The 18,858-nt window shown below is 35.5% G+C and overlaps 1 protein-coding gene across 3 annotated transcripts in view; it reads right to left on the bottom strand.

Moving 5' to 3' along the window:
• Window positions 1–18,858, bottom strand: part of CEP162 (centrosomal protein 162) — a 91,974-nt gene that overhangs the window by 57,325 nt on the left and 15,791 nt on the right. For all 3 annotated transcript variants that reach the window (XM_082633335.1, XM_082633336.1, XM_082633337.1), the window contains exons 6-9: window positions 17,601–17,668; window positions 12,338–12,453; window positions 10,678–10,708; window positions 7,994–8,110 (exon numbers count right to left, since the gene is read on the bottom strand). In XM_082633335.1, the coding sequence (XP_082489461.1) occupies window positions 7,994–8,110; window positions 10,678–10,708; window positions 12,338–12,453; window positions 17,601–17,668 (332 nt within the window). The remainder of the gene's footprint in view (window positions 1–7,993; window positions 8,111–10,677; window positions 10,709–12,337; window positions 12,454–17,600; window positions 17,669–18,858) is intronic.

Genomic DNA, 18,858 nt, shown 5'->3' with positions numbered 1-18,858 from the left:
CTTTGCAAACCAATATGTTCCAACAGCTTGCTAAAGCTGCTATAATAGAAAGTGATATCCTAGTAGCCAAACCCAGCCTTTAATTTTCTTCAACTTTAAAAAATTTTCTTCACCCTGTGAGATGTGTGACCCTGCCATTTTCCTGTGGACTATTTCCTCTGCATAGCGCCTTCTTGTTCTTCCCACTGCTCTGATGGCTGCTTTTCCGTCTTGTATGGTAAATGGCTCATCTCAGGGTTCCTCCATTTCTTTTTAAAACCTCTCTTTTTTTCTGGGGGAGGTGTGTGGTAGTGGAGTGGATAACTTCATCAAGACCCTTCACTTAATAACTGCCCATGTGCACGTGACTCCCAAATCTATGTCTTCTGTCTTTATCTCTTTTCTGAATACTAAACTTCCTAACAGACAAGGAGCCTGTTCTATAAGCAAATCATATCTAATACATCCTCGAGTGAATTAATTATATTCCCCAACAAAATCTGTTCTGCTACTAGTACCTGCTATTTTGGCTATGGTATGATCAGTCACCCAGTCATCCAAAATAGGAGACGTGATGTCACTGTTCACTCTTCCTTCCCTATTAACCTCTTCCTCTTCCCACCAACTGATTAATAAACTCTAGAGGAAATAATTCAAAGAATCTAATGACAACAATGATCGAAGACTTTTATGAGTATTTTCTTACTAATTTTGTACTCTTCACTACTAACAGTGGAATTTTCAAAATTAGAGAAAAGAAAAAAGTACTACAGAAGAGTGGAAAAAACAAAAAGAGAGAAATACAGTGACCAGTCTCCTTTTCTCTTGATACCTATGAACTAATCAATTAATGCCTAAAAATATTTACAAGAGCATATACAGCCTCCTCTTCCTCTATATAATGTGTAAGTTGCATAGTATAAAATTCTGAGGAACTATTTTCAACTCTAAACATAAGAGGGAGCCAAGTGCCACACATGATTGTGTAAGAATGCCTCACAATGGGATATCTTTCTATCTACTGCTTCAGGTCACCACTGCTATTTGGAGCATGCCCAATAAAGGAACAGATTTTATTAAATACATTAAAAACAAAAAAGTGGAGGATACCGTGAGATCAGAATCACTAACAGTTTTAGCAGCAGGGATATTCAGCAGGACTTGAGGAAAAAGACCTTGCCTGCTAAGCTAAGCCTAATGGCCCCCAACCCCCGGGCCATGCCGTGCATGGCCTGTTAGGAACCGGGCCTCACAGCAGGAGGTGAGTGGCAGGCGGGCAAGTGAAGTTTCATCTGTATTTACAGCCGCTCCCCATCGCTGGCATTACCGCCTGAGCTCCGCCTCCTGTCAGATCAGAGGCGACATTAGCTGTCCACTACCGGACAGCAACCAAAATGAGATTACGGAGTAGGCTGGACGTAAGCAACACACTTAGGGTGTCACTGTCTCCCATCGCCCCCAGATGGGACCATCTAGTTGCAGGAAAACAAGGTCAGGGCTCCCACTGATTCTGCATTATGGTGAGTTGTATAATTATTTCATTATATACTATAATGTAATAATAATAGAAATAAAGTGCACAACAAATGTAATGTGTTTGAATCATCCCGAAACCATACTCCCCCCCCCACATCTATGGAAAAGCTACCTTCCATGAAACTGGTCCCTGGTGCCAAAAAGGTTGGGGACCGCTGCCCTAAACCACCTGTCAGATTCAGAGTAGCATGACTGAGGGAGAGAATGAATTTTTATGAAGAAAGGGAAAAGGCACAAGGTGTTTTGTCTCCTCTACAGAAATACCAGGATGGTTAAGTATCTTCAGAGTATGTATAAAAGAAATGATCCGGGCTTCCCTGGTGGCACAGTGGTTGAGAGTCCGCCTGCCGATGCAGGGGACACAGGTTTGTGCCCCGGTCCGGGAAGATCCCACATGCCACAGAGTGGCTGGGCCCGTGAGCCATGGCCGCTGAGCCTGCGCGTCCGGAGCCTGTGCTCCGCAACGGAAGAGGCCACGGCAGTGAGAGGCCCACGTACCACAAAAAAAAAAAAAAAAGAAATGATCCCAGTGGCAAATAGCACAGCGGCAGTGAATGCTCATACCTAATTTAACACGTGTGAGGTGTCAGAAAGAAGAGGCTCTGGCTTAAAGCAACAGCTGAGCAAACATGCAGAAAAGCAATGACCTAAAAGTCAGAAATTAGAAATGGAAGATCGAGTGGTATTATGGGCTGCTCAGAAAACAGAGCAAGGGAAAGGTACTTTTCTCCTAATCTGAGTCATTAACCCAACTGATGTTAAAAATAATTCCAGGGTCATATATGTTAACTTTTTTCATGGATTTTATAGAGAAAAGGGCTGACTTCTCTGCATGTATTTTATATATCACCACAAGTCAAAAACGTCCTGTTTTTTTCCACTTTAGGAGGTTGAGAAGGGTCAAATCCTACTGGGCAGAGGCAAGGGTCCCGTTGTGGAGCAACACTGTCCTCCTGTGACTGCTCTGGTCATGCAGCCACAGCACAAAATGGTACCTGCCCTTGAGACAAATGACAACAAGCAAAAGGCTAGATCTGGCCCTCATTTTACAGTTACCAACCATTTTAAGACAATAAAGCACAAGTTTCATGAATAGTATTATCAAAAAAGAGATAATCTTTGACAACATATTATCTAAACGGAGCCTGCTTAATCCTGGAAGACACCTGGTAAACAAAAAACAAGCCACTGATCTTTTCAGTTTTTAAACCAAGTTCAGGTGCTGATTTGAAAATTTTCAAGTGTATTTTTTGAAATACTAGGTAAATTCAATACCTCACAGCCAAAAGGTATTTATACTCTATGCCTTCAGGTTCTTTATTATAATTTGTATTCTTAACAGAGTATTGATATAAATAATAATGATGAGAAGCACACAGTTGCCACTGCTTGTTGAATCTTAACAATATACTAGGCACTATATATTAACTCAGTTGATCATCACAAGAGCTCATTTTAAAGAAGAGGAAACAGGCTTAGAGGCATTAATTGTCCAGTGTCATGCAGCTGGTAACTGGCAAGGCTGGGAATATGAATCCAAGGCCACAAGACAATAAGATTATACTTACACTCTTCTAGTAATTGACTTACCAAATTATTTCAGAGTCAAGAACATTTAAGAAATAAGACCAAGAAAATTTAGCTTTATATAACTGGCCTGGATCATCTTAATAGAATTTTTGCTTCCAGCAATACATTTTTTATTTCTGAGTTTTTCTTATCATCTACAGCAGTGGTTTTCATACTGAGTTTTACAAAACAGTTTTCAGAGAAAATCATGGGTTCCACAGACGTTTGACCGAAATTTCATTTTAAAACACAAAAACTGTAATAAAAATTAATCTGCACACTCAAATGTGCCATTTATGTAACTGTAATATTTTGAAGAGCATGAGAGTGATAATTCTTGCCTCTGGCTTTGTTTTCATGTGTATCTTAGAATAAAGCTTCTCTGGTCATCCTGTACATAAAAGAACCCTCTACTATGCATCACTGATTAGAAAAGCTGTAGCTCTACACTGGTCTTTTAAAAGAATCCATAACTGCTTACTGAAAGAAGTGCAAGTGGATTGACCATCACAGCACATATGTGACAAGTACTTGAATAAAAACAGCAGTAAGAATGAGGAACATGTGCTCAGCACATGCTTTCAGCATGGCGGAATATTCACTTGGGTAGTAACAAGTAAATGAGCAACATGTCTTGATGGAAAAATTCTGTTGTAATTTTTTTTATGTTTTAAAATGGAAGTGGATGAAACAAGATAGTGGTGATTCTTGGAACGGCACTGACTAGAAATAAAAGATCTGAGTGGACTTTGTGGTTTTGATCATGTTTGGTTTTCTCATCTGGTTGCTGGTTACATGGATGTGTTCAGTATTTGAAAATTCATCAAGCTATGATGATAGGTGAATTATTCTACAAGTATATTATACTTCCATAGAAAAGTAGAACAAAAATAAGAAATAAAATAAAAATAAAATGCAAGCAGATGTTCAGAGTTGGCTAGTGATTTATCATTTCTATTTTTTTTTTTTTCCAAGTGTCTGGGTTGGTTTAGTTGACCATACTGGTCAACTGAGACTTGCAAAAAAGCAAGTTGAAAAGTTCCCATTTGCACTTGTTTATCTGGTAAACCAAGAAAATGTTCATATTATACAACAAAAACAAAATATACAAACATATTGAAGTGTGATGATATAAGAATGTAACAAATATCTAGAACTTTTAATTTTAAGAATTTCAAAAGACCATTACTACTCTCACTAACTTTATAAGTAAATGTCACATATGTAAACATTTATATTTATACTGATAAAATACGTTTTTTATCTATATAGAGGTACTACATAAGATACCATTTGGAGGTAAGAGTTCCACTGCTTTAAAAAGTTTGAAAAGGCACAATCTTCAAGGTCTTTATAACCTTTAGTCAAGTCTAGATGGTCCTAGACATTTCAGAATTTTAGGATGTGATCTAGCTTTTGCCTACACAGAGAGAACTATGGAAAAGCACAAGACCAAAGTCTCAGTTCTCTGACCCATGGCAAATTTAATGGAATACTCTGGGGCGGGGGGCAGAAAATGAGTCAATATTCATCTACAGTACTATACTTTGTAACAACAGCATTCATTCATCAACAAGTATATATCTTAAAACACACTTTACTCAGCCTATTAGCATTATGTGTCACAATTAGCAAGTTCAGATTATTTAAGTTGTTAAATATAGTAGAAAATATGAGATTGAAAATTTTATTTTTGATACAGTCCACTAACACTGAATCAAGAACAAATAGATAATTTGATCAGACCAATCAATAGAACTGAAATAAAATTTGTAATTAAAAAAACTCCTGGGGTTCCCTGGTGGTGCAGTGGTTGAGAGTCCACCTGCTGATGCAGGGGACACGGGTTTGTGCCCCGGTCCAGGAAGATCCCACATGCCGCGGAGCGGCTGGGCCTGTGAGCCATGGCTGCTGAGCCTGCGCGTCCGGAGCCTGTGCTCCGCAACGGGAGAGGCCACAACGGTGAGAGGCCCGCATACTGCAAAACAAAACAAAACAAAACAAAACAAAAAAAAACTCCCTGCAAACAAAAGTCCAGGACTGGATGCCTTCACTATGGAATTCTACCAAACATACAAAAAAGAACTTATACTGATCCTTCTCAAGATCTTCTAAAAGACTGAAGAGGAGGAAACACTCCCATAGTTATTCTATGATGCCACCGTCACTGATTCCAAAACCAGACAAAGACACTACCAAAAAAGAAAATTAGAGGCCAGTATCTTTGATGAATATAGATGCAAAAATCCTCAACAAAATATTAGCAAACCGAATCCAACAATACATAAAAAGGATCAGACACCATGATCAAGTTGGATTCACCCCAGGGTCACAAGGATGGTTCAACATATGCAAATCAAGCAATGTGATACACCACATCAACAAAAGAAAAGACAAATGATATGATCATCTCAACTGCTGCAGAAAAAGCATTTGATAAAACTCAACATCCATTCAGGATAAAAACTCTCACCAAAGTGGGTTCAGAGGCAACATATCTCAACATAATAAAAGCTATTTATGACAAACCCACAGCCAACATAATACTCAACAGTGAAAAGCTGAAAGCCTTCCCACTGAAATCTGAACAAGATAAGGATGCTCACTCTCACCTCTTCTATTCAACATAGTTTTGGAAGTCCTAGCCACATCAATCAGACAAGAAAAAGAAACAAAAGGGATCCAAATTGGAAGGAAAGAGGTAAAACTGTCATTACAGGCAGATGACATGATACTCTATATAGAAAACCCTAAAGACTCCACACCAAAACTATTAGAATTAATAAATGCATTCAGCAAGGTAGCAGGATACAAGATTAGTACACAGAAATCTGTTGCATTTCTTTACACTAACAATGAAATATCAGAAAGAGAAAATGAAAAAACAATCTGTTTTAAAAATGTATTAAAAAAATACCTAGGAATAAATCTTACCAAGGAGGTGAAAGACTTATATGCTGAGAACTATAAAACACTGATGAAGGAAATTAAAGATGATTCAAAGAAATGGAAAGCTATCTCATGTTCTTGGACTGGAAGAAATAATATTGTTAAAATGGCCATACTAGTAACTGAAAGCAATTTACACATTTAATGTGATCCCTATCAAATTACCCGCGACATTTTCACAGAACTAGAACAAATAATCCTAAAATTTATATGGAAACACAACAGGCTCAGAGTTGCCAAAGCAAATCTGATGGAAAAAAACAAAACTGAAGGCATACCTTCCAGACTTCAGACAATACTACAAAACTACAGTAATCAAAACAACATGGTATTGGCATAAAAACAGACATATGGATCAGTGGAACAGAACAGAGCCCAGAAATAAATCCACACACCTATGTTCAATTAATCTTCAATAAAGGAGGCAAGAATATACAATGGAGAAAAAAACAGTTTCTTCAGCAAGTGGTATTGGGAAAGCTGGACAGCCTCATGTAAATCAATGAAGTTAGAACACACCCTCACACCATCCACAAAAATAAACTCAAAATGGCTTAAAGACTTATAAGACATGACACCTTAAAACTCCTAGAAGAGAACATATGCAAAACATTCTCTGATATAAATCATAGCAATGTTTTCTTAGGTCAGGCTCTCAAGGCAAAAGAAATAAAAGCAAAAATAAGCAAATGGGACCAAATGAAACTTATAAGCTTTTGTACACAAAGGAAACCATAAACAAAACTAAAAGCAACCCACGGAATGGGAGAAAATATCTGCAAATCATGCAACTGACAAGGGCTTAATTTCCAAAATATACCAACAGCTCATACAGCTCAATATCAAAAAAAACAAACAACACAATCAAAAATGGGCAGAAGACCTAAACAGACATTTCTCCAAAGAAGCCATACAGATGGCCAAAAGGCACATGAAAAGATGCACAATATCACTAATTATTAGAGAAAGGCAAGTCAAAACTAAAATGAGGCCATCATCAAAAAGCCTACAAATAAGTGCTGGAGAGGGTGTGGAGAAAAGGGAACCCTCCTACACTGTTGGTGGAAATGTAAGCTGGTCCAGCCACTATGGAGAACAGCAGAGAGGTTGCTTAAAAAACTAAAAATAGAGTTACCATATGATCCAGCAATCCCATTCCTGGGCATATATCTGGAAAAGATGAAAACTCTAACTCAAAAAGACACATGCACCCCAATGTTCATAGCAACACTACTTACAATAGTCAAAACATGGAAGCAACTGCCCATCAACAGATGAATGGGTAAAGAAGATGTATACACACACACACACACACACACACAATGGAATACTACTCAGCCACAAAAAAGAATAAAATAACATCATTTGCAGCAGCATAGATGAAATTAGAGATTATCATACTAAGTGAATTAAGTCACAAAGAGAAGACAAATACCATATGATACCACTTATATGCAGAATCTAAAAAACTGATACAAATGAACTTATTAACAAAACAGAAACAGACTCACAGACATAGAAAACAAACTTTTGGTTACCAAATGGGAAAGGGGGGAGAGGGATAAATTAGGAGTTTGGGATTAACAGATACACACTACTGTATGTAAAACAGACAAACAACAAGGACCTTCTGTATAGCACAGGGAACTATATTCAGTATCTTGTAATAACCTATAATGGAAACGAATCTGAAAAAGTTATACATACACATACGTGTGTATGTGTATATATACACATACACACGCACACACACACATAATTGAATCACTGCTGTATTCAGTGAATATAGCAGTGATACAACACAACATTGTAAATCAACTATACTTCAATAAAAAATGTAAAATTTTATTGCTATAACTATGACATATATTATTATATATCACATACATTTCCCTAGAAATGAAGTCAATTAGTCATAGAATATTACATATTTAGAGAACAGCTACTTTGTCCCTTTTACCTGTTCCTGTCATTTCATTATCAGTCATATCTGGCAGTGCTTCAGGCTTAGTTGTTGCTGTCTCCTGGTCATCAAGGTTAACCTCTGCAACAGAGTCTAATGAATCAAGCAGCACTACTGGAATAACATAAAAGAAAAAAATATTAGGAATATAGAGAAGCTTGTATGGTTCCATTAACAAAATATTTAAATCATATGCAATCTGTATAAAAACAAAGATAAATTTTTACATATAAAGAATACATAATCATAGATCTAAAACAAGCATGATTTTATTCTTACATACAACAAAGTAGGCTTACATCAACACATATCTATGCTTATATACAAGTTTAATTTATATTTATATGTAAAAAGCAAAAGGCCTGCAAAAAATAACAAAAAAAATTTTTTCCTCCAATTTTATTGATGTATAATTGCCAATTAAAAATTGTATATATTTGAGATCTATGACTCGCTGATTTGATAAACATATACATTGTGAAATAATCACCAAAATCAAGATAATTAACATATCCATTTATCCTTTTTTGTGTATGTGGTGAGAACACCTGAGATCTCCCCTCTCAGCAAGTTTCAAGTAGTATACAACATTAACTATAGTCACATTGTTGTGCATTAGACCTCGCACATTGTTGTGCATTATTTATCTCACATAACTGAAACTTTGTACCCCTTAACCAACATCTCCCTATATCCCCCAACCCCAGCCTCTGGTAACCAACATTCTACTCTGTTTCTAGGAGATTGACATTTTTAGATTCCACGTATGTGAGAATATGCAGTATGTCGCTCTTCACGTGGCTTATTTCACTTAATGTAAATGTCCTCCACATTCATCCATGTTGTTGCAAATGGCAGTATCTCCTTTTTTTAAAGCGAAATATTATGCATGTAAATACACATACATATTACATACATGTGTAACATTATATATACTACATCTTCTTTATTCATTTGTCTGTTGATGGACATTTAGGTTGTATCCATACCTTGGCTACTGTGAATAATGCTGCAATAAACATGGGAGTACAGGTATCTCTTCCAGATATATATCCAGAAGTGAGATTCTGAATAATAAGGTAGTCCACTTTTAATTTTTTTCAGGAACTTCTATACTGTTTTCCATAAAGGCTGTGCCAATTTACATCCCTACCAACAGTGCACTAGAGTTCCCTTTTCTCCACATCCTCGCCAAAACATATTTTTTCCTCTTTCTGATAACAGTCATTCTAACAGGTGTGAGGTGATATCTCATTGTGGTTTTGATCTGCATTTCCCCGATGATTAGCGAACTTCAGTATCTTTTCATACACCTGTTTGCCCATTTATATACCTTCTTTTGAGAAATGTCTATCTGGGTCCTCTGCTCACTTTTAATTTTTTGTTGTTGTTGTTACTGAGTTGCATGAGTTTTTTGCATATTTTGGATATTAACCCTTTACCAGATTCATGGTTTACAAATATTCTGTCCCACTTTATAGGTTGCCTTTTCACTCTGTTGTTCCCTTGCTATGCAGAAGCTTTTTTTGGTTTAATGTAATACCATTTATCTATTTTTGCTTTTGTTGTCTGTGCTTTTGGGGTCATATCCAAAAAATTACTGCCTAGTGCAACATCAAGAAGGTTTTTTCCTGTTTTCTTCTCATAGTTTTGCAGTTTCTGGTCTTATATTTAAGTCTTTGATCCATTTTGAGTTGATTTTTGTATGTGGTGTGAGATAAGGATCCAATTTCATTCTTCTGTACGTGGATGCCTAGTTTTCTGAACACAATGTATTGAAGAGACTATCTTTCCTCATTGTAAATTCTTGGCACCCTTGTTGAAGATCAGGTGACACAGATGCATGGATTTATTTCTGGGCTATTCTGTTTCATTGTTTTTGTTTTTATATGTCTGTTTTTATGCCAGTACCATACGGCTTTGGTTACTATAGCTTTGCAATATATTCTTAAATCAAGGAGTGTGATGCCTCCATGCTTTGCTCTTTCTCAAGTTTGCTTTGGCTATGTGGGGTCTTTTGTGGTTCCATACAAATTTTAGGATTGTTTTTTCTATTTCTGTGAAAAATATCATTGGAATTTGATAGGGATTTCACTGAATCTGTAGGTCACTTTGGGTAGTATGAACGTTTTAACAGTATTAATTCTTCCAATCCATGAGCGCAGAATATCTTTCCACTTATCTGTATGTTCTTCAACTTCTTTCCTCAATGTTTTATAGTTTTAAGCATAATTTACCTGGTTAATAAAATTTATACCTAAGTATTATATTCTTTTTGATGTCACTGTAAATAGAATTGCTTTTTTGTAGTTTTCCTGAGGAATATTTGTCTGGTTTTGGTATCAAGGTGATGCTGGCCTTACAGAATGAGTCTGGAAAAATTCCCTCTTCCTGTATTTTTTGGAAGAGTTTAACAAGGACTGATATCAATACATCTTTGAATGTTTGGTATAATTTATCCATAAAGTCATGCTGGGCTTTTAAAAAATAAGTATCCTTAAATACAACAGGAAGAATTTAAGGTAGGCATAAGGAACGTATTATTGAGAAAATCCGTAAAGTTTAATTCATCAGAAAATATTTAGAAACAAAAATAGTAATTTATTCAGAATTATTTAGATATAATTCTGAACAGACCAATTTTTTGCCAATGAAAATTTATGAATATACATAATATTTACCATTAGCCAGCATGCCAGTTTTTTCTTCTTCCTAAATTAAAAAAAGAAAATAGTTACATGATCTGAAACTGAAGTTACACAAAATGACTGCAATGCAAAAGAATAACAAAATTTGAAAGCCAGTGCTTTACTCCATTATGAAAAGATCAAGAAACGTGCTTTCTAGATTTCTTTCATCACACTCATTCACCAACAATTCTATAAGACTAGAGAATGTAGCTGTGAGAGAACTTCTAGAAGACTCTTCAGAACCTTGGTGATCACCAGCAATTAATTCAGGCCTTTATAAGCCTTGTTTAAAGTATCTCAATGCCACCTGTTCATCTACCTTGCTCAGAAATTCTCCTATTTTTCGAACTCAAAGATAACATGGCTAGTTCACGTAAGATTCCTGCTATTATAATATCACCATTTTCCCTATTGATCAAAATTAATGATCAAATATAAGTTGCACTCATCATTTCATCTACATTTTGAGACAAAATCTTCAAAAAAGGCAGGCCATCAAATGGCAAGATAGTTGAAATTTGTCAAAATTATAGGTTCCCTTAGAGTAAGTTTTCTAATTGTGTCACCTATATTCTCCACATGGATAGGCAGTGTATAGGATCCACCCATAAGAGCAGAGCTTTCATTCCTTCCTATTTTGACCCTTACTCAGATGGCTCTCTACTAGGATTCCACATTTAGGTGGACACATTTTTATACAGGCTGTACTTTCTTAATATACCAAACTATTGTGCCCTCTACTGACCTATTTATTTTTCCAGTAGAAATTACTGTAACACAAAGTATTGTAATTGCCATATTCCAAGTATGAACCCCATTAACTTTCTAAGCATAATTATCAGATTGCATTAACCTTCATGTATTTCTAAGGTCATATCCTTTTCTCCCACAAACTGAGTGACATAATGATACCAAGGACAAAGTACTAGGTAAACTAAAAAATAAGAGTATTTCTTAATACCCAGAAAGTGATCCCTCCTTTTATTTAGAGTCTATGGTTTCATATATGTTCAAAACATCTAGTTCTAACACACAGTTGCAAAAGAGACTGTATCCAGATCAAAACCAATATAACAAATAGTAATTGTCCTACTGGTTACTATTAGGTAGCTTCAAGGATAAGTTCTGTCTGGCAGGCAATATGGAGTAGTACCCTTAGCCAGTCTTGGTAGCCAATTCTTGGTAAGAACTGAGAAACAAGAGAATTAGAGTACAACAACACTTAATGTGAATGGAATAATTTAGTTTACAATCTTAGCCCAGTAAGTTTCAGACAGTAATGTCACTATTAGTATAAATACTGAGGTAGCTATGTATTGCACTTCACAAGGACAAGACCTACCAAAGAAAAGCATAGCTTAATATACCTGTTTAAAAATTAGATTTGAGATTTTAATGAAGTTTTCAATTTCTAAAGCTTAAGGAAACTTGCCAAAAGAAATCTTTCAGAAAATCATCAACTGCCATGTATTTCATTAAGATTTAAATTGACACCTAAGTTAAGAAAACGTCTGAGTATTAAGAGACCTATAACTTTACAACAATGAGCTAGACTATAAAGAACTCTGTATTTTGAGCTCTTTATACAGCAACAGTCAGCTAAGGTGATGAAAGAAGTTTCCAAACTGTCAAACATATAATTGATACATACCTGTTTAGGTACATTTATTTTTTCTGATTTGGAGTTTTCTTTGGAATTAGTCTCTTCTTTAGGAGTCAAAGGTGCATCAACATCCTCCTCATCTTCAAAATCATCACTATAATTTTCTGAAGAAAATAGTTTTAAAAATACAAGGATCATACTGTCAAAAAAGTCAAATTCCATGAAAATATTACTGATTTCCAAAAGAAGTCTACATAAGAATAATTTATTTAAGTGTCAACATAAATATACCTTGAAGAACATACTTTTTTGGGCAAAGATTTAAAGAGAATTCAATTCGTAAGACTTGGGTTTTATTTTTGTACTTTCAAACAGTTATCAGTTTTACATTTTTAACATTTTGTATAATTAACCAACTGAAAATTTCTAGAGCTGTTCAAGAAATTTTATATCTTTAAAACAAACTTCAATTACTTGATTTTTTAAAGACAAAAATCTCAAAATTGCTTACTTATAAAAGGGAGCACTTTTGTGAAATCTTGACACTCTTAAACAAAAGGTTGGATTTTGCTTATTTTTTTTATGTTGATTTTTTTTGTCTTTATAGGTATCTCTTCTGTAACCCTTAAGCAGTACTTATGAAAGGTCTATCTCTGACTCCTCCCTCAGGTAAATACTAGCCTTATAACCTCCACTGTTTCTTAATCCTGGGCCATATCTCAATGGCTTTGTAGCAGAAGGGAAAGGTGTGTCCATGTTAATATGATGCCATCAGGCTACTTATGGCAAAGGTGGTCAGGGACTATCTGGCCAGGATCTCTTCATCAATTTTTAATTCATTGTTTACAGCCCTTAAATCAAAGGACTGACTGAGATTTGTGGGCTATAGAACAGGAATGGTCTTTTCAGAGTGGAACCGATCATTCATAATCTTATTTGTATTTCAAAAGTCAGATCACATTCAGAGACAGGATGGCCTGATGGGAGAAAGACTGCACAAGGTACAAGAGAGTCTGCTTCTGGAATGGCCATCCTTCAGTCTTCTCTTAGAAGAGAGGGGACAACTTGAATGTGATTAACAATGGAAGTCTGAAAATAATTAAGTTAAACAAAGATGCTTTCAGTGAGATCTACTTACAGAAACATCTCCATGTTAGTTCATAAGGAATACAATCGTGGAACAGCACGGGTATTGTGACTTAAGTAGATAATCTAGGTGAGCTGGTTAACTACATCAATATCTACATTCTGAGGATGAGAAGCACACCTTTCCTTCTCTTCTATATGAGAAAGAACACTGCCTGGGATTTTCTAAATATCAGTAGACATAATTCAATTCACAAAACAGTTACTGAGAAATTACCTTGTATTAGACAAATTCTAGATTCTAGGACCAATATCAGATGATTAAGATCCTAATATTCTAGTGGGAATCACTGAATTTTAAGTACCTCAGTGATTAGTCTTTCTTAAGTAAAGATGATAAACAAGGAGAGAGGAGATAAGGGAGGGTATGACAATGAACTCAGACAACTACTTGGGATTTGGGAACTATCTGAAATCAATGGAGGGGGATGCAGCGTTTGTGTCACTGCAAAGAAGCAGTATAAGAAACAGTTCGGATAGTGTGGCATAGTGCTTAGAGCATGACCAGGAGCCAGAAGACTTGGATCCAATTCCTGGTTCTACTGTTTTCAACTGTAGGACCAAAAGCAGGTCACAAACCCTCTTTGCCTCATTTTTCCCATCTGTAATGTAGGGATGATAATAGTATTTATTTCAGAGGGCTGCTGAGGAGATTAAGAGTTAAAGTGTTATATAATATGTACTATATATTAGTGTTAGCCATTATGTTTAGCAGTAGTAATTATCTGTTAGTATTATAGCTTGTGTTGCACTTATTCTGAATTGAAAGTTAATAAAGCCAAGTATTATTTCTAATTAAGAAAAGTGCTAATCTAATGTGCATTTTTCAAAACTACATTTTGTTAGTTGCATTTACTAACTGAATAGTCTGTAGGCAAATACTATTGTCCAACATATAAAAGACCAACCTCCTCCGCAGGAATTTGTCATGATTAAACTAGGTTTGAAGCAAGAAGGAAATGCCACTGGTAGTCACAGAGAGAAATGAGACAGACAGGACGAGAAATAACAGGAAGGAAAACAGCGTATCAGAGATTTCTGAAAGAAACACCAAGGGAAATTAAGTTTATATAAAAATGAAAGAATAAAACCCAATTGAAACGGTGGTTCTCATATGAAAAATATCAGAGACAATAATATCCAGCTCTTTCACACTGTTTGGAAAACAATGAGAATATTAATTTTTATCATTCTGACCTTTTGACAGGAAGATGTTACACATGTTATAGGTTTCTACTATTATATTCCATACCCTTGTAACTTTGAAAATATTATTTGCATAAATAGAAAATAGGTAAACAATTCTCAATGTAAAAGATCTAAAAGAGACATTTTAGAGACATTTTTCATTCTCTGTTGGAAAATTTGGCTGCAAATTTTAATTTAAGTATGATGGAATCTAGAGGACCTTCTCCTCTACCATCTTGGATATCAAGGACTTTGTAAATAATGAGTAAAATGGACAAAATATATGAAACAATAGTTTTCAGACACTGGACAATCGACAGCACAAAAATATGATTCCTAAGAAAGATAACAAGTGAGCTGAGCCCTACGTTCACTAGAAGGTATGTACATCCTGGAGCGCTGAGCAGGGAGGGGGAGATCAGGACGGTCTCACTGTGTTAACCATACAGAGATAAGAGTACAGAAAAGACAAGGTGATTAGAAGCTGCAGGGCAGTGATAAAGAGAGAAGGTACTGAGGTAGAAATAGAGCACTAGAAATCTACATGGAGTAGATTTCTGAATCTTTCCTGGAGTCTTTCCTGAATACTGAGTCATGTATGTGCAGCTAGAGCAGAGAATAACTGGGAAGCTGCAGGCTAGACAGACAATTCCCAGAGTTCACACAGGGTAAGGAGATTCTGAAGCTCTAACAAGCTTAAAAAAGCTGGTTATGAGGAAAAATCCTCATTGTTCAGCAGGGGCATTCAGTAGAAATCTCAGGAGGGCTGTGCGTGAGTAGCAGGGTCAAACTCTGCTAGACTAAGTAAGGCTCCTATTGATGTCTCCTAACAAAGCAGAAGAAAAGGCTTGAAAGGATCAAGCTATCTGCCAGAACAAAGCTCAGTACTCCTTAAAAGAAGAAAACAAGATCCAGACACTCAACAATGTAAAAAATCTATAATATATTCAACACTCAGTTTAAAAATTATTAGAATTACAAGGAGGAAAAGGTGACCACAGCTAGGAGAAGAAGCAGCCAACAGAAAGAGACCCAGAAATGAACAAATACTGGGGTCAGCAGAATATGCTCAAGGTTGGGGACTTGGAAACATACTAAAGAGATGAAAAAACAAATCTAAAAGAAACTTCTAGAGTAAAAGGAAAAAAGAATCATTCAATGAATTAACAAAACATTAAAGAAGAAAAAAAATCAGTGAACTTGAAGACCCTGCAATCAAAACTGAAGCAGAGAGGAGAAAAGGTTTAAAAAATGAAATAGTCTTAGTGACCTGTGGGACAAAATTTAACTTTCTAACATACTTGTAATTAGGATAAGAAAGCAAGGGGTGGCAGAAATGATATTTGAATAATTAATGGCAAAAACATTGTTTGATTTTGATGGGAACTAAAAATTCACAAATCAATTGATGCTGAACCAGCTCCAAACAGGATAAATACAAGAAAAGCACACCAAGATCATCCTCATCAAATTGCCACAAAACTGGCCTAAAGAGAAAAATTTGAAAACAGAGGGAAAAGAAGACAATATGTATACAAAATCACAATAACAGGAATTACCACTGACTGCTCATGAGAAATAATGTCAGAGGACAATAGAATGAAATCATTAAAGAGCTCAAAGAAGTAAAAACTACCTATAATTTTATATCAAACAAAAGTGTTCTTCAAAAACAAAGGCAAAATATACTTTCAGATAAACAAAACGTCAGAGAAATTATTCCTAGTAGACCTGCACTGCAAGAAAAGTTAAGGAGGTTTTTCATGATGAACAAAAACAATACTAGATAGCAACTATTTGAAAGTTGCTAAAAGAAGAGGTCTTAAAAGTTCTCATCACAAGAAAAAATAATTTTTTTGTAATTATGTGTAAGGTGACAGATGTTAACTAGACTTATTATGGTGCTCATTTCACAATGTATAGATATTGAATCATTACGTTACACCTGAAATTAATATAATGTTATATATGTCGATTATATCTTAATTTTAAAATTAACTTTTAAAATTCATTTCAAAATAAAAAGTTAAAAAAAAGAAACTCAAATCTATGCAGAGAAACACAAGTCATTGGGAACAGTAAATACATGGATAAATATAAATTTTTACATATGTATAAATTTTTTTACCTTCCTTAAAAATTTTTTAAAATGATAACAGATTGTTAAAAGCAATAATAATAATGATAATAATAATAATACTGCTGCATTGTGGGGTTTTTAAGATATGTAGAAGATAAACTAAAAATAGCAAAAAGGTTGGGGGGAGTTTACTGTTAAGATTCATGTAATGTGGTATAATGTTATCTGAAAGTGGACTCTAATAAGATAAAGATGCATATTGTATATCACAGGGCAACTAAGAAAAAAATACAGCAAAGAAGTACAACTAACAAGCCAAAAGAAGGGTTAAGATGGAATGGTATAAATACTCAATCCAATAAAATGTAGCACAAAAGCAATAACCAAAGAAAGATGGGAAGATAAAAAAACAAATGGCAAAACAGTAAATAACCATACCAATAAATATATTTTTGCAAAGCGTAGAAACATTTCAATTAAAAGTCTGAGATTGTCAGATTGGATATAAAAGCAAAATTCAGCTATATGCTACCAAAAGAAAGCCATTTAAAATATAGAAACACAGACACATTAAAAGTCAAAAGATGGAAAAAGACACACCTCCCTCACCATGCTTTGGAGGTATTTGTCCTGACTGCAGACATTCTTCTGGTCCTAGCACAAAAGTCCTTTTTCTGTCTTCCAAATGGGTCCACTACCCACTCCCAACAAACGAAGCAGTCCTGCGCTTACAACAATTTCTTAGTAGCTCCAACTGTGCCGTGTGCAACTCACTCTACCTGTTCAAGCTCTTTCCAAGATAATATGATTTTCCTTTTATTTTTCTCTTATCAATGTCTTTATTAAAAGCTATATTATCTTTTCAAATACTGTAAATTTTAGAACCAATGAAATTACCTGCCAGTTCTTCATGTTTTGATTCATCCTCATGTTTATCTTCAGTCAGTTCCACATTAGCTTGATTACTGGAAAAATATTTACTTAATTTAGTATTACATGTTAATAATACATTACCATGCAATATTTTGTGTATATTTTTTAAAAACCTCTAACATTACATATTTCTTCTCAAGTACTTTTTTTCTAGCAAAAGCTAAAAATTTGGAAGCTATGAGGGAAATGTTTTGAAAATAAAAGATCTAAGACTAACTGTAGCTGCCAAAGTAATACAAAGGGGAAAAATGCCATTTTCTTAATTTTATACACAAATATACACAATTTTATACAAAAATATGTGCATTTACATCTCTCAGGGCCCAGCCAGCCTTTCTACACTAAAGATTAGGAGCTGACCACAAGTTGTAAAAATCAGTGAAGTCTATGTGGAGACCAGAAAAAAACTGCCACAATCAGCATTTACATGCTAAGAAGCAATTTCATCCTGAAATGGAAGCTGAAAGAGAGCCTTGAGCCAGTAAATACTCAGCAAGGTGACAAGAGAGCTACTTTTAATTATATAGGATATATTAGTTCATATACTGCCTTCCTTCAAACCAAAGAATCAGTTCTACCTTTTTCAGTCCCCCAACCATGTCTTTAGTGAGATCATTAGCAGATCCAAGAAACTATAAACTCTAATAACAGTAGCAGAAAATACCATTGCATACTCAATACGCTACTGCACTCTGACTAGGCTGTTCTTGCGTAGAAATATCAGTAGTTAAGAATACCGTTAAGAACAAAGAAATGTTAAGAAATATTGCAAAGGGGCAAAAACTTGTGGCCAGCAAACCTGTGTATGTTTAATCTGTGTCACTGTTAGGACAGGCAACCACCATGGGCCCTGAGGGTCCCTAGGTGTTCTTGCTGGGTATGCCAAGAACGCAAGCACAGAGCCTCCTTCCTAGGTCATTTCTCAGGGTTGTGTGCAGTGAGCAACTTTGAGAGACGAGGCAACGTTTCTGCCCCCAAAGCAGGCTTGTTTCCACTTACTCTAAAGCAAAGATTCCCCAAGCTCAGTGACCCTCTCCTGTAAAGCAACCCATTGCACTGGCAAACAGCCATCATGGACCCCGTGAACCTTGTGGGTCATGGGAAACTAAGGCAAATAAACGTGACCCTCAGGTCCTGCTTTTGTGATGAGAAGTAAAGTCCTTTTGTTTCTGACCCAGGAATCTTGTGTCTATTGTCAGCATTCATAAAACTGGCAGGCTGA

The sequence above is a fragment of the Mesoplodon mirus genome (genome assembly GCF_964341445.2).
Source record: "Mesoplodon mirus genome assembly, chromosome: 10".
Classification (NCBI taxonomy): Eukaryota; Metazoa; Chordata; class Mammalia; order Artiodactyla; family Ziphiidae; genus Mesoplodon; species Mesoplodon mirus.
This window is presented reverse-complemented; position numbering and strand designations above follow the sequence as displayed.